Raw genomic sequence first — 16,435 nt, forward strand, 5'->3', positions numbered from 1 at the left:
TGGATGGGATGGAAGTTAAAATGTTGTTCACAGCATTTAGTAGATCTTTCACTCCTTTGCTATGCACTTCACAGATGGCAGGCAGTCTTTTTCTTTCTGTGTTTTCTTTGATGTGGTTTTCAATCTTTTCTTTCAGCATTTTTGCTAGATTACTTAGCTCTACGCTTTCGAGTTGTTGCACTGGGGAATCTTCATCCTGTGTGGTGGCTTCTTCTGCTGGTTGGTCAGTTTGTTGGTCAGTTTGTTCAGGTATTGGAACAATTTCTTCAGCCTGTTCATCATCATTGCTTGTTGTTTTCTTTTTAGCCAATGTTGCTAGATGTTGAATTTCCACATCTGTAAAAACTTTATTACGGATGATGAAACATCTTTGATCCATTAATCGTTGTTCGGTTACGTCACTTTCCGGATGCTTTTCCTTCCACAGTTGCATCATTCTTTTTTGAAATCCCCTGGCTGTTGGTTCTGCCTGGTAGTAGCATTGGATGATTTCTCGATTTTCTTCGGTTGTCCAGGTTTTGCGCTTTTGTTGCATTCGCTTTACAATTGTACACTCTGGTTCCCCACAGTAACAACTGAGCCCTGTGGCCCATTTTTTGACAGATGTCCAGGAGCCATAGCATCTGACGTGGTCCTTGTTGACCTGGGTGATGACCGATCCAGTATGGATTTTTTTTTATTTCTTCTCATCATTGGTGATGGGAGGTGCCTGGGTTGGTTCACGGTGGCTAAGCCACTACCAATCAGAAGACTGATAATCCCATAAACATAGGGACTGCACCCGATAGCTGTCCAGGCCCAGACACGGGTGGTTGTTGTTGTTGTTATTATTATTATTAAACTTTTATTCATTAAACATGAACCTCAGTCAACTGAACACTCAAATTGACTGGAACTAATGGTTGATACGGGTTGCTGCCAGCATCCTAGGTATCAACCAGGTATCTCCTTAAAATGTAAGATGTTCTGAGTAGCACAGTTTTTTGTAGCTTTGCTGGAGTTATTGCAGGAATCTACAATTTCTTGATGTATTTTGCAAAGTTTTTGGACATAGTTCCCAGTGCCTCGATGACAAGGGGTATCACTGTTACACGTTTCATCCATAATTGTGCAGTTTTGATGGCCAGGTCACAGTATTTCATATTTTTTTCCAGTTCTTTTTCTTCAACTTTGGCATCTCCTGGTACAGTGATATCAATCAACTGTACGCTTCGGTTCTCTACGACTGTGCTATCCGGTGTGTTGTGTTCTGTCTGTATTTGGAAGTCCCATAAGATCCTCACCCTCTCATTCTTGACAACTTTTTCCACCCTATGTTCCCACGAGTTTTTGGACACAGGCAAGTCATATTTATTACACAATGCCTGGTGGATTAGTTTAGCACACAATGCCTGGTGGATTAGTTTAGCAACTTGGTCATGTCTAGCTTTGTAATCAGTTTGCACAATTTTGCTGCACTCACATATTAAATGTGAAACAGTTTCAACTTTGTTGTTGCAAAGTCAGCAATTTGGATTGTCAGTAGATTTTTGTATCTTCGCTTTCATGGCATTAGTTTGTAGTGCTTGTTCTTGAGCAGCCAGTATTAAGCCTTCTGTTTCTTTCTCGATGGTTCCCATCTTAAGCCATGCCCATGTCAAGTTGTTATCACATTTTCCATCAATATTTTTCAAATGCTGTCCATGCAAAGCTTTGGATTTCCATCTATTTAATCTGTCATCCAGCCGTTTTTCCTTATATTCTGCCTTTGTTTCTGTTATTTTTATAATGGTCTCTGTTTTCACAGCCTGCAGCAATTTTTCTGTACTTTGATTCACATAGTCTTTCAAACTTTGTTTTGCTTCTTCTACAGTTTGGTGGATTGGCAGTAGCCCTCTGCCCCCTATTTTTCTTGGCAGGTACAACCTGTCGATGTTACTTCATAGATGTAGAGCGTGGTGCATATTGAAAAGTTTACGCATTTTCCGGTCTAGGTGTTCCAATTCAGCTGAAGTCCAGTTGATAATTCCAGCTGGGTAGCGTATCACTGGGACTGTCCATGTATTAATGGCAATAATAATAATAATAATAATAATAATAATAATAATAATAATAACAACAACAACAACAACAATAACAATAATAATAAGTTGGAAGGGACCTTGGAGGTCATCTAGTCCAACCCCCTGCTCAGGCAGGAAACCCTATACCATTTCAGGCAAATGGCTGTCCAGTCTCTTCTTAAAAATATATTATTATTATTATTATTATTATTATTATTATTATTATTATTATTATTATTATTATTATTATTATTTCAATTTATGTTGCATCAATTTACATCTCAAACAAGTGACTCAAACAAGTGACAATCACAATAAGAAAGATAATGAAGTATGTTCAGCAGCCGAGAAGAATGACAATCCATAGATGTTAACATAACCAGGAAATTTATTTATTTATTTATTTAGTTTTATATACCGCCCTATTCCCGAAGGACTCAGGGCAATTTACAGGGCAAAGTTTAAAAAAACAATATAAAAGTTAAAATAGAAATAGAATTAAAATAAATTAAATTAATTACTAGCCCAACAAATAGGGCCCTTCACACAGGACCCCAGACCTAGACAATTTTATTGTATATTTTACAATATTCTTATTAGTTCAGGTAGATGCTATGATAACAATGTGGGGATGGAGGTGGTGATTTTTCATCCCAACTCTAGAACTGTGCAAGTTCAGCGTGGCACAATTAGAGCTTGGAACATTTAAGTGCTGGAACATTTTGCACACTATCTGTGTGAAATGGATGATGCACTTCTCCAGCAGTAATTGCTGGTCTTTCCAAGGAAACAAAAGGAATTTATACAATGTGCTGCTAGGGAGCCAAGAATGATAATTTCTATAAGGTTTCTTGAAATGTTTGAATCAAAGATATACAAAACAGCTGGCTTAGCAGCTTAATTAAAAAACAAAGCAAAAAATGCCTAAATTGGATGGTTTCTAATCAGTGTCACTGCTGATGTTCAAGAGGACTTTGATAAGGCTCATTTGCATAATAAAAGATCTCTTTGTCTGCTGTCATTTTATTGCCAGCAATAGCTGTATTGTTATCTAAATTACATAAAAGATGTTGCCAAGCTATTTTCTTCCCATCTGAGAATAACAAAGTTAATTGTTCGGGGCCTAAAGACTGGAGATTTTGCAGTGAAGGAAAATGACCTGTTGAATTTCTCCCTTCCTTATAGCTCATCCCACAGGTGCTTTTTCAAGAGGCGTCTGGACTTTCTTGTTTTGCAGTAACACCAGAATTACAAATTGTAGACCTTTTCCCAGCCACAGAGTCAGCCACCCGGAACAATAAATTGGCAGAACCAGAGGCAGAACAATGAAGGATGAAGGTACCAGCAGCCCCCACCAGTCCCAAAACAAGCCCCCCCCTCTGACCTCACAATTAAAGAAAGGACAACAGTGACATCCCTAGAAAGAGACCGCAAAGAAGAAAGTCCAGGTGCCTCTTGAAAAAGCACCTTGGGGGCAACCAAGACCTGGATGATGGAGAATCTCCATAGACTTCTTTATAGTTCTTAAAGTGTAAGAGCTCTCCTGCAAAGGGTGGTTGTGATAGCCTCATACAAAAACTGTTGGGTTTTCCCAGGACAGGATTTTCATCCAGACTGCCAACCAGCAAGTTTTTCTCATCATCAGATCTTGGTGGCTGAAACACCAGTTTATTGAAGGCCTACATCAGTGGTGGGATTCAGCCGGTTCGCACCACTTCGGCATAACCGGTAGCTAATTTTTTTGTTGCCCAAGCCTAGAATGAACTTCCCAAAGTGACATCCACACAGAGAAGCGGTCGTTCACCTATTTGAATCCCACCACTGGCCTACATGCTAAAGTACACATGCAAACATAACAGCTCAGCAACTTTGCTGAATGAAAAAAAAAGTAGGTGTAGAATAATTATTCCCAACTGCTTTAATTGAAGCAACAGCAAAATTGACTTTCCAAACTAAATTAAACTGTGAAATGAAGCCAAATTAGACGTTTGGTATGGAACACCATAAAAGGCCTGAAACAATGCCATCATTTTGACTCAGCCCAAGCCTTTTCATGAGCTTCAACTGGGGGAAAATTCAGAAAAGTGCTACACACACCCACTTGACCTCTTGGATGAAAGATGGGATATAGCACAATCAGTCCCATTTCAAGGTTATGTGTATGTCTGTGTGTGCACACAAGTGTAGTAAGCTGGTGTATGTAGGCTTACAAGATATATGGCCAAAGGACATGATCTCCTTTTAATCCACATGCCTTCCGGCCAGCAGGCATAACCTTAAAATCACGTGTCTATGGAGATGCTTAATCATCCAGCTTGTGGTTATCCCAAAGGTGTTGAAAGAAAAGTCTTCATCAGGTCCAGTCCAAGCCGGGAATAAATAAAATGGAGACTGCTTTAGAAAGGTTGTAGTTTATTGAAGAGCAGAACCACAAGACATGATGCTCTGAAACAGCTGGCCACATGTTGCTGTGAGTGGTGGGTTTTTATACCTTCCTGGGCTTTTGTTTTTGGAGTTCCTGTGGCATGAACTTTGACCTGAGGTTCAGTGTGTCCTTTTTGGTATTGGTGGGTTAATTCTATTGTCCTAAAGGTCATGCCTTTAGAGCTTGGGTGGGGTATGTAGATTTTAGGGGTCTTTGTCTTTCTAATCTCATCAGCTTCTAGCTTCTTGGCTCCAACCTCCCTGAAAGGATTACTGAATTTTCATTTCTGCAAAGCTGACCTCTGCCAGGGTTTCTGGCTGGGTTACGGAAGGAGAAGTTTCTGCCTTTTTAAGATCTTCTCCATTATTCCTCTGGGAAAATATAATATTCTTTTTAATATTCTCCAAAATATTTCTTTCTCGGGGGGGATGTGTATGCTGTACTCCCACAGTGTTTTTCCAAAAGGCAACTTGACTTTCTTGGTTTTTTTCCTCGAAAATGTTTTGCTTCTAATCCAAGTTTCTTCAGTTCAGTTAGAACTGAAGAGATTTCTTAGGTGAGAAGCAAAACATTTTCAAAGAAAAAAACAAAACTCCAAGAAAATCCAGTTCCTTTTTGGAAAAAATACATTTTGGATTTAGTCAAGTATTATCCACCATCTTGACTGTTTTGTGCCACGTCATGCATTTCTATGATTTTTCTTAATGTTTTTTATATCTTTTAAAATGTTTTTAATTTTTTGAGAAATGGAAAGAAACACAAAAGATAAAAATGCATGCATTGCCAAAGAAAAGAAAAGCACACATATAAAGTTAAAAAAAAGTGAAAAAAATACAACAAAAGGAAAACAAAGGTCTATTATTCTGGCTGTAAATAGTTACAAAATGTGTTTCAAAGTTACTGTATGTTGGAATTATTTCTTGTTGCCAGCAGTAGCGTAGTTGCTGTCTAAAGAAACATCGATCAGGGGAAAATGTGACAGGAGGAAGAAAGAAGAGGAAGAATAATAGTTTTTCAATCCCAAATGTCTGCCTAATGTTTTTAAAGTCAGGACATAGGTAAGAAATACTAAATAACATTCTGATCCATTCCCTCTTGCAATCTTGTTTCTTATTTGGTCTCTGTATAACAGACATGTCAAACACAAGGCCCCGGGGCCGGATCCAGCCCGTGAAGTGGTTTCATGCGGCCCGCGAAGCCATCCTGGAAAGAGTGAGGGAACGGCCCCCACCGCCTTGGCCCTGGCCCAGAGACCCTCCTCCTGCCAGAGACCCTCAGATCTGTCCCACTCCTGCCCGGGACCCCATAGGCCCCCTTGATGCGAAGGATGTAGAGCTGGCCACGCCCACCCAATAGGCCATACACACTCTAGCCACGCCCATCCAGTAGGCCACGCCCACCCTGGCCATACCCACCCGGCCCCTTGAGGGCAACCGCAATGCTGATGCGGCCCTCAGTGAAATTGAGTTGGACACCCCTGCTGTATAACGTTTTAATTGTTGGTTCTACTGTATGCCCCTGAAAGCTACTTAGAGTGAAATGGGCGGCCATGATAGACAGACAGACAGATTTAATTTTCATTTTTGTTTAACTTCTGCTTCTAGCATCGTTCCAAATAGACAGGTTGTGCGCGCCAGTTCCCTTTTACACTCGGGCACCCGTGCGCTCTCATCGTGGCCGGGGAATTGAACGTGGAAAGCCTCGCATAGTCCGGACCGATGTGTGGGCGGGGCGGCCGAGGGGTGTGCAATCCGGATCCTGCACCACTGCTCCGGAGAAGGCAGCCAGCAGGGAGCGCGGCGTTTGGCGCTGCAAAGGAGGCGTCGTCGTCGTCCGGAGCTGCTTCCACGTCGCCCGCGGCGCCTCCCACCGCGCTCACCGAGAAGAGGAAGCGGAGTCGTCATGGCCTCGTCTCCTGGGCTCTGCTTCTTGGGGTGGGACTTCAGCACCCAGCAGGTACCGAGCAGGAGGCGTCGGTGGAGGCAGCAGCTGGGCAGGCTGCAAAGAGCCGTTGCTCCGGTAGCAGCCGCGGGGCTCAGCTGTCTTCTCTCCAAGCGCGCGCGGAGCAGGGAGACTAACCGCGCGGCTCCTACAGCGCCTCGCAGTGCAGATCCCATCATTCCCCGGCACACGGGATGGGAGATATAGCCTGACGTCCCAGACGGTGTTTACTTGGGAAGGCTGGTTTAAAAATAAAATGTGAACTCATTTTAGTTTTTGGTAGAAAATGTACTTTTTTAGCCAAGCTCCCCCCCATGAGACGCAAGATCTCTCTCATTCTGCCTCTTCTCTGATATTAAAGCGTAAAAATAGTACCGCACGTGAAATTTAAAAGGCAAAGATAAATTTTAAAGATATTTAAATAAATAATCGTTATTTATTAACTGAATAATAAATATAATCTTTCCCTCTCATTCTTCCTCAACGGGGGTGGGGGGTGGGTCCCTGGGTTGCTAGACCTTCACTTCCCCCAAGCACTCTGCACATGTTCAGTGCACTGAGGTCCTGATTCCAGGCTCCGTCAGATAAGTACACTTAGCTGGGAATCTTAAATTTTCTCCATGTCCTTCAGTTAAAAACCCAAACAGTTAGCAATTGACATATATGATTAACTTGGTTTAGAGAGTCAAAATATAATGGAGGAAAGTTTGTAGGTGTTTTTGCTGAGATTTCTGCTCCAGTTTCACCCCTGCAGTACATAGGATTGCAACATTGTTGAGAGGTGAGATTCAAGTAAGAATCTGTTTATGATAAAAATCCTTTGTTTCAGTTTCCATGTGTACAGCAATATTATTTAAACGTGGCAACTTTTAAGATGTGAGGACTTCAACTCCCAGAATTCCCCAACAAGCATCCTGGCTAGGGAATTCTGGGAGTTGAAGTTCTCACATCTTAAAAGTTGCCAAGTTTGAAAAGCACTAATCTAACGCGGTGGCTCAGTGGGTTAGGACGCTGAGCTTGTCGATCAGAAGGTCGGCAGTTTGGCGGGTCGAATCCCGAGTGCCGCGTAACAGAGTGAGCGCCTGTTACTCGTCCCAGCTTCTGCCAACCTAGCAGTTCGAAAGCACGTAAAAATGCAAGTAGAAAAATAGGGACCACTACGGTGGGAAGGTAACAGCGTTCCGTGCGCCTTTGGCGTCTAGTCATGCCGGCCACATGACCACGGAGACGTCCTCGGACAAGCGCTGGCTCTTCGGCTTTGAAACGGAGATGAGCACCGGCCCCTAGAGTCGGAAACGACTAGCATGCATGTGCAGGGGAACCTTTACCTTTACCTTTTTTAGTACTCCACTGTTATTTTTGATAGGTTAAACTGCAGCCAAAATTTCAAAAGACGTTGCTGCCAATTCTGCTGCTATCTATATCTGCAAATGTGTATTTCTGGTTTTGACTGGAGATTTTTTTTTCTCAAAGAGAAAAAGAGAATTCCAAAGGAGCATTATAGTACTGCTTGGAAAAATTCTTAAGACATGATTCTGTTTGCCTTCATATCTGTATTTTAAAGTACTCTCTGTTTGTTCAGAAAGGATGAACTTCATACTTTTAAAATAATTTTCATCCTCTAGTAAGGCAAACTCTGAAAAGTGAGCCATTTTAAGACTTCTTGAAGTTTACAAGCAAACCCAACTTGAACTCGCTGAGCTGTGACATACTCAGATGAGGAACCAAAGGTTAACTATGCAGTTAACTGCTATAGATTTCTTAATAGGTTAATATCCGTTAGACCAAAACAAACTAAAATTAGGCAGAAAGTGCATGTCACTTTATAAATTCTTCTTGCACATACAGTACATTCTGGATCTTCTCTGAAGGGCAGGTTATGTAAACTACCTTCTCTCTGTGTATCCTATGCTTTAAAGACTGTATCTTGTGAAAAGAATCTACAATTATTTTATTCAAAGAAAATATCCAGCTGGCAAAGGCCACAAAAAATTAAAAATACTTCTGCAAAGCAACTAACTCACTTTCACACAATGAAGGCTGAGCCATATGTGGCCTCAGGAGCCCTCCAGAATTGTAATTTAAAGTAAGGGAAAATATTAAATTCATGGCTAGGAACTGACCATATTTACTGCAAGCAGCTAGTTTAACTTTGATAGAAAATGGAATGAGTTCTTGGACTAATCTTGAAAAAAGCTAAGCAGGTTTAGATCTGATTAAAACTTGGGATAGGTGACACCTGGATACCTTAGGAGTAATAGGTTAGATCTAAAACAGGGGTCTTCAAACTTGGCCCTTTTATGACTTGTGGACTTCAACTCCCAGAATTCCTCAGCCTGCATGCCTGGCTGAAGAATTCTGGGAGTTGAAGTCCACAAGTCATAAAAGGGCCAAGTTTGAAGACCCCTGATGAAAAAGGTTGGGGCTCCAGTTGCTTCATTGTAGGATTGCTTTTTCTTATCAGCCTTGTGGCTTCTGGGTCTTGTGGATTTATTTTTTTATGTGTGGATAGGTGAATATCACTGTGTGGAAGACTTTCCATGAGGTCAATAGAGTATTTTCTTCTGTGTAGCCTCAATTTCCCTAAGGTAGTCCTTGACTTATTTGACAATTGCGGTTGGAATTTTGGTCATACGTCAGTGCAGTTATAAATTGAGTCATCATTGGATCCAATTCTACATCGATATTTACCATGGTTGGAAAGCAAATCATGGCAGTTATTAAGCAAATCACATAGTTGTTAAACAAACCCAGCTTCCCCAATGAATGTTTTTTGTCAGAAGGTTGCAAATCATAACCACATGGATGGGCACAGTGTGCTGCATCCTGTTGTAAATGCAACCTGGTTGCCACAGGCCTGAATTGCAATCACGTGTCTGCAGAGATGGTTTCCAGCAAAAATTGCCCATTCAGAAGAATAGATTTGCTCAACGTGATGTAGAAGATGAGTAGGCTGAGCCCGAGGGCAGGGTCAAACACATCCTCACCCCCCAAAAGTGACCTAAGTCCAGCCCCCCCCTTGAAGTCCGTTGACTCTTTATCTAGCACCAATTTGCATCTCTTCTGGCTCCAGGTTTTCTTGCACTAATGAGTTGCTTAAAGCAGGAGTCTTCAAACTTGGCCCTTTTATGACTTGTGGACTTCAACTCCCAGAATTCCTCAGCCAGCATGCCTGACTGAGGAATTCTGGGAGTTGAAGTCCACAAGTCATAAAAGGGTCAAGTTTGAAGACCCTGGCTTAAAGAACATGTGATACGTTTTACAGCCTTAATGACTCACTTTACAACTGTTGTAAATACAGCTGTAAAATTGAATCCAGTCACGTGCTTCAACTTATGATCGCAAAAATTGAAATTCCAGAGTCCATTGTGGTTGTAAATTGAGGACAATCGAGGACCACCTGTATGCAATGATAGGGAGAGGTAAAATAAAAAGTGTTGAATTATTTTCACTTTACTTTGTTAAAAAAAAAACCAAACTCCATCACAGCAGTATCCAAGATTGTCATCTTCTATTCCTCTCTTGACATGAGCAGAAGAAAAAATGGATAGCTGTCTACCAGAAATTCATGTTTTAAAATTTGGGTTTTGTGAAAAGCAATTGTAAAAGAAGAGCTTGATCATGCAGAAATAAAGCCTGGGGACACTGATTGGAAATGGTGAAATATTTTTCCAACCCAATCATGAGGATTTCAATCTCTTTTTGGTGAGGCTCTAATTTGCACCCGAGAAATAGGACATTAATCAACAATCCATGCTTTATGATCGTGGGAGGAAGCCAGCATGAAGTATCACTTTCTAGCGACTGATCATGTAGAAATGATTGCTTCTTCTGAATTCAAAATTAACAACTTGTTCTTTCTCCAGCTGAAAGTAATTGCGGTTGATGAACAGTTGAGAGTCATCTATGAGGACAGTATTAATTTCGACAAAGATCTGCCAGAATTTGGGTACGTTTTTCTTCCTTTTGCATTTCATCCAACATAACTGATACAAACTAGGTTGGTTTTCTTTGGATAAAGAAAATCCTGGGATTTGCATTCCCAACACATCTGGAAAATGCATTTTCCAGATGTGTCAAGATTGCAACTCCCAGAATTCCCAGTTGGAAGATTGAGCTCAAAAGTTTCTCAACCTTGGCAACTCATATTCAATTTGAGAAGGAACACAATGTTTTCCTAGGCATATTTCCTTGTTTATGGATTTAGATGCTATTTTGGAACATAAACAATCTTGATGAATGACCTATCCCTGGAACAAATCTCTGTTGTTTTCCTTAACTTGGGTCAGCATGACATTGCACTTAAGATGACATCTGTCTGGGGTAATTAACCAGATTTTCTGCTGACTAACTCCCAGGTGATGCTAGAGAACTATGCTGGTTCCCAGAACTATTATTTTTACAGCTTCTTGGAATAATATTTCTTCCCTTTTTTTTAAACCAACCATCTGAAACTGTAAGAAAAATTATCAAGAAAGCTGGCTGGGGAATTTTGAGAGTTGAAATCTATACTACTTAAAAGTGCCAAAGTTGAAAAACATTGGGCTAAGCTGGCTGGAATTCTGGGATTGTATCTACATTTATATGTTGCCTTTTCCTAAATATGCACTTCATATTTAGAGCAGTGTTCCAATATCTTAAGGGGGCTGCCACAAAGAAGAGGAGGGTCAACCTATTCTCCAAAGCACCTGAAGGCAGGACAAGAAGCAACGGATGGAAACTAATCAAGGAGAGAAGCAACCTGGAACTAAGGAGAAATTTCCTGACAGTGAAAACAATTAATCAGCGGAACAACTTGCCTCCTGAAGTTGTGAATGTTCCAACCCAGGTTTTCAAGAAGAGATTGGACAACCATTTGTCTGAAATAGTATAGGGTTTCCTGCCTGAGCAGGGGGTTGGACTAGATGACCTCCAAGGTCCCTTCTGTTATTTGAATGTTGTATTCTTACTTCTTAATGTTGTATTCTTACTTCTTAATGAGAGATTACTTAGGGGATATACTTCCAGATTGGATATATCTTTCTCATCATTCTCTCTCCTTTTGCATAATTATGTTTCTCTATTGCTCAAGACCCAGCATTACTTTTTTTCTTATTCTGCCCATCTGCAGAGCATTGTGTCATTGTGAGTGTGCTGTAACAAAAACAGGAGACCCAGTTTCTAGTTTTTCCATAGGCGTGGAAGCCCGTTGGGGGACTTCGATCCAGTTAGTTCTTCTCACTAAGAATTATCAGAGGTGGAAGGGACCTTGGAGGTCTTCTAGTCCAATCCTATACGATTCCAGACAAATGGCTCTTTAGTGTCTTCTTAAAAATCTCCAGTGATGCAGTCAGTGTGGTAAAATGGGGAAGCTGCTGGATTTATTTATTCGCTTATTAAATTTATATGCCACCCTTCTCACCAAGAGGTGACTGAGGATGGCTTGCCACCAAATAAAAGCAACAAGATAAGGCATTAAAATAATACAATATTAAAAATGACTTAAAATTAACAAAGATGATAAGGAAGGGAGGCCTTATTTCAAGCCATTCACTACGTCCAGAATGTCAATGCTCCTATTTAGGCTGCAGGTCAGTTGGCAGAGCCTGGACAGAATCAGGCCCTTTCAGAAGGAGAGGATCTCACCTGGGGTGGGGGTGGGGAGCTATGTTCCAGAGACCAGGAACCATGGCAGAAAAGTCTCTTCTTCTGGACCTCCCCCCAGCTGGAATTCCTTGACTGATGGTGCAGGTGGCATGGGCGAGACAGTTTCCCATATAACCTGTATCCATACCTAAAGGTTCTATTGTTAGTTGTGAAGTCGTGTCCGACCCATCGCGACTCCATGGACAACGTTCCTCCAGGCCTTCCTGTCCTCTACCATCTTCTGGAGTCCATTTAGGCTCACGCCTCCTGCTTCAGTGACTCCATCCAGCTACCTCATTCTCTGTCGTCCCCTTCTTCTCTTGCCCTCAACCTTTCCCAGCATTAGGCTCTTCTCCATTGAGTCCTTCCTTCTCATTAGGTGGCCAAAGTATTTGAGTTTCAACTTCAGGATCTGGCCTTCTAAAGAGCAGTCAGGGTTGATCTCCTCTAGGACTGACCGGTTTGATCACCTTGCAGTCCAAGGGACTCACAGGAGTCTTCTCCAGCACCATAGTTCAAAGGCCTCAATTCTTTGGCGCTCAGCCTTTCTTATAGTCCAACTTTTACAGCCATACATTGCAACTGGGAAGACCATAGCCTTGACTATATGCACGTTTGTTGGCAGGGTGATGTCTCTGCTTTTTAGTGTGCTGTCTAGATTTGCCATGGCTTTCCTCCCCAGGAGCAAGCGGTGATCTTGGAGCCCAGGAAAATAAAATCTGTCACTTCCTCCATTTTTTCCCATCTATTTGCCAGGAATTGAGAGGGCCGGATGCCATGATCTAGTCCTAGTCTAATTCATGATCTAGGTTCTAGTCCTGTCTAATTCATAAAAGCCAGCTGAGTATCTCTGAGCCAGTAACTTCCTCTTAGTCAATGGCCAGAAAGACCTGGGTTCTAGTCCCCGCTTAAGTCTAGAAACCTGCTGGGTGGCCTTAGGCCAGCCAAGTTCTCTTGTCCCTTTTGCCAGACTCTGATAAAGCCAGACAGGACCATCATCAAATTATTGATTGATAGCTACACTGTAAGAACTAAGTGAGCACAGAATAAGTGGTTCTTACATCTAATACGTACAGTGCTTAAGAAGAACATCAACAACTCCTTTCTGTTGTCCATTGGAAATAACACACAGTGCTTGGGAACAACCCTTCTCTGTTTGAGTAAAATGTTTTGTCCTCCTCAGTTCTCGCACTTTTCTGTGCTAGGAGCAGGTGAAAAAAACCCCTATGTTTTTCATCCCTCTTTTGTTGTTGTTTTAATCGTTCAGTTGTATCTGACTCTTGATGACTTTATAGGCAAATGCTGCATATGTTACCCTGTCAAGCACAGCTTCTGTCGGTTGCTGGATATTCATCTTTGTATCAGCTTTCAGGGTATCAAACCAGCAAGTTCTTTATTTGCCTTTTCTTCTTGTTCCCCTAACCCAGGGGTAGGCAACCTTGGCTCTTTTATGACTGGTGGACTTCAACTCCCAGAATTCCTGAGCCAGCCATGCTGAGGGGAAAGGGAGAGGTTTCCAAGCTGAGCCATGCTGGCTCAGGAATTCTGGGAGTTGAAGTCCACCAGTCATAAAAGAGCCAAGGTTGCCTACCCCTGGCCTAGGCCTAGGCTGCTTTATGCCTCATGGACTTCAACTCCCAGAATTCCTGAGCCAAGCCATCCTGAGGGGAAAAGGAGAGGTTTCCAAGCTGAGCCATGCTGGCTCAGGAATTCTGGGAGTTGAAGTCCACGAGTCATAAAAGAGCCAAGGTTGCCTACCCCTGGCCTAGGCCTAGGCTGCTTTATGCCTCGTGGACTTCAACTCCCAGAATTCCTGAGCCAAGCCATCCTGAGGGGAAAAGGAGAGGTTTCCAAGCTGAGCCATGCTGGCTCAGGAATTCTGGGAGTTGAAGTCCACCAGTCATAAAAGAGCCAAGGTTGCCTACCTCTGCCCTATACCATTCCTAGCATCATTGACTTCTCCAATGAATTTGCATGCATGACATGGCCAAAGTAAATCAGGTGTAGTTTTGTGATTTTGGCTTGTACTGAAGGGACTGGTTTTATACAATCCAGCGTTTCTCTGTTCCTTGCTCTGGCTGTCCATGGTACACCCAATAATTTACTACCAGCACCCTAGTTCAAAAGGATCCATTTTTCTTTAATCAGCCATTGTTAGTGTCCATCTCTTATATCCATACATCATTATATGGAAGACTGTTGCTCTAATTAGCCTCTTTTGGAGGCTTTAAAATAATGGCATACCTATTTGATCGTTCTGGAGACTGGAAGATGTGTTAGTTCAAAAAAAAAATATAGCCCTTTGGTTTTATTTACCGGCTCAAAGCTGCATTTTAATACAAGAAGAGAAAGTACACATTTTTTCAATACTGTAATTGGAAGTTATGAGTTTAGCTGTGTCCCTCTTATGCACAAGTCTTATCACTAGACAATTGTGTTTGGGGGGACCCAGAGCAGAAAAACAGGTTACTGTAATGCTACTCATTTTTAATATTCTTATTTCCTATAGCACTCAAGGTGGTGTTTACATACATGATGACAGATTATCAGTCTCTTCTCCTGTCTTAATGTGGATCAAGGTAAGAATTAATCTTTTGTTCATATTGCCAGTGCTTTTTGTACATGCCATTTTGTGGATTTGCTTTAGATTTATGCAATAAAAATCTATCAGACTCTTATTTTGCTGGCGAGGAAGAGAAACCCACTGTGGTATGTAGCTATTTCTTTTTATTTGGGAAACCCATGTAACTCCAGATTTTCAATTTGGATTTTTTTTTCTCTAAAGAAAAGAGCCTGGCATTGTTCCTATGGAATACAGTTTAATCCATGAGAAATTAGAAAGATTAGAAAGAAATTAGAAAGACTGTATGCCTAGCCCTGCTTTTATGTTTGGAGACAGGATTTATAAAAGTAGAAATGAAGGCATGGCTATTGTATTCAGATATTGGTTAAACGCCCACTTTCAGTCTGAATCATTCTGATACAACTTATAGATAGTCCTGAACCACAGTAGGAACCAGACAAATGTATTATTAAATTGTGTGTAATCATTAAGTGAAGTATTACATGACCACACTCGATTTTATAACACTTGCTGTGGCCATTAAGTGAATCACTGGATATTAAGTGAGGCATGACCATGAATTTGACTTTCTCTGTCAGCTTCCCCATTGATTTTGCACAACAGAAGCCCACTGGGAAGGTCGCAAATGGTGATCATGAGATTGTGTGGACAGTGCAACGGTTGTAAGTGTGAAACTTGGTCATATACTACATTTTTCCAGCAAGATGTAAACTGTAAACTTGAATGCATTTGGGTCAATATAAAAGGAGAAAAAATGACATTGCCATAGGTGTATACTATAGGCTGCCCAACCAAGCAGAGGAAATAGATGAACTTTTTGCTAGTCAGCTAACTAAGTTATGTGGGAAGCGCATCACAATAGTAATGGGGGACTTTAATTACCCTGATATCAACTGGGAGACAAACTCTGCACCAAGTGGAAGATCAAACAGATTCCTGACAAACCTAGCAGACAACTTTCTCTCCCAAAAAGTAGAGAAGGGAACTAGGGGATTAGCCATATTAGATTTAATTCTCACTAACAGAGATGAAATGATAGAAAGTGTCAAAGCCACAGGAACCTTGAGGGGAAGTGATCATGCAATATTGGAATTCAACATTCTGGAAGCACAAGCAATAAAACACAGCCAAATGAGAGTCTTGGACTTTAAAAGAGCTAATTTCAATAAACTTTAGAGAGACCTTGGGAAGAATTCCATGGATGAGAATCCTAAAGGGGAAAACAACTCAAGAAGCTTGGGAAATTTTGAAAAGTGAGATAATAAAGGCCCAGTCTAGCACAATACCAACAAAGAAGAAAAATAACAGCTCTCAAAAGAAACCAGCATGGCTGCATAAAGAACTCTCTGATAAGCTGAAAGATAAAAAGGACAAGTATAAGAAGTGGAAAGAGGGGCACATAACTAAGGCAGAATATCAGCAAACAGCCTGTGCCTGCAAAGATGAAGTGAGGAAAGCTAAGGCTCAAAATGAACTAAGGCTTGCGACCAGAGTCAAAAATAACAAAAAAAAAGTTTCTTTCAACATATAAAAAACAAGAAAAAAGTTAAGGAAATGATTGGTCCATTAGTGGGGGAAAGTGGCAAGAAGGTGACAAGCAACAGGGAGAAAGCAGAACTATTGTAACTCATTTTTTGCATCTGTCTTTACACAAAGGGAAAAAACAGTCCAACCTACCAAAAACAGTGCCATAAAAAACAGAATAGAAAGGCAAGTTAAGATAGGCAAGAAAATGGTGTGAGCACCTGTCCAGCCTAGATGAGTTCAAATCACCAGGACCAGATGGATTACACCCCAAGGTTCTCAAGGAACTGGCAG

At 41.4% G+C, this 16,435-nt stretch overlaps 1 protein-coding gene across 2 annotated transcripts in view; it reads left to right on the forward strand.

Annotated features, from left to right (window-relative positions):
• The first annotated feature begins 6,271 nt into the window (after positions 1-6,271).
• Positions 6,272-16,435, forward strand: part of XYLB (xylulokinase) — a 153,537-nt gene continuing 143,373 nt past the window's right edge. The window contains exons 1-3 of one of the 2 annotated variants that reach the window (XM_081346545.1): positions 6,272-6,423; positions 10,275-10,357; positions 14,543-14,612. In XM_081346545.1, the coding sequence (XP_081202671.1) occupies positions 6,370-6,423; positions 10,275-10,357; positions 14,543-14,612 (207 nt within the window). In that variant the 5' untranslated portion in view covers positions 6,272-6,369. Of the gene's footprint in view, positions 6,424-10,274; positions 10,358-14,542; positions 14,613-15,195; positions 15,280-16,435 lie in introns of those variants that run through there. The other variant, XM_081346546.1, reaches the window with a different exon arrangement.

The sequence above is a fragment of the Vipera berus genome, assembly GCF_964194415.1.
Source record: "Vipera berus genome assembly, chromosome: Z".
NCBI lineage: Eukaryota > Metazoa > Chordata > Lepidosauria > Squamata > Viperidae > Vipera > Vipera berus.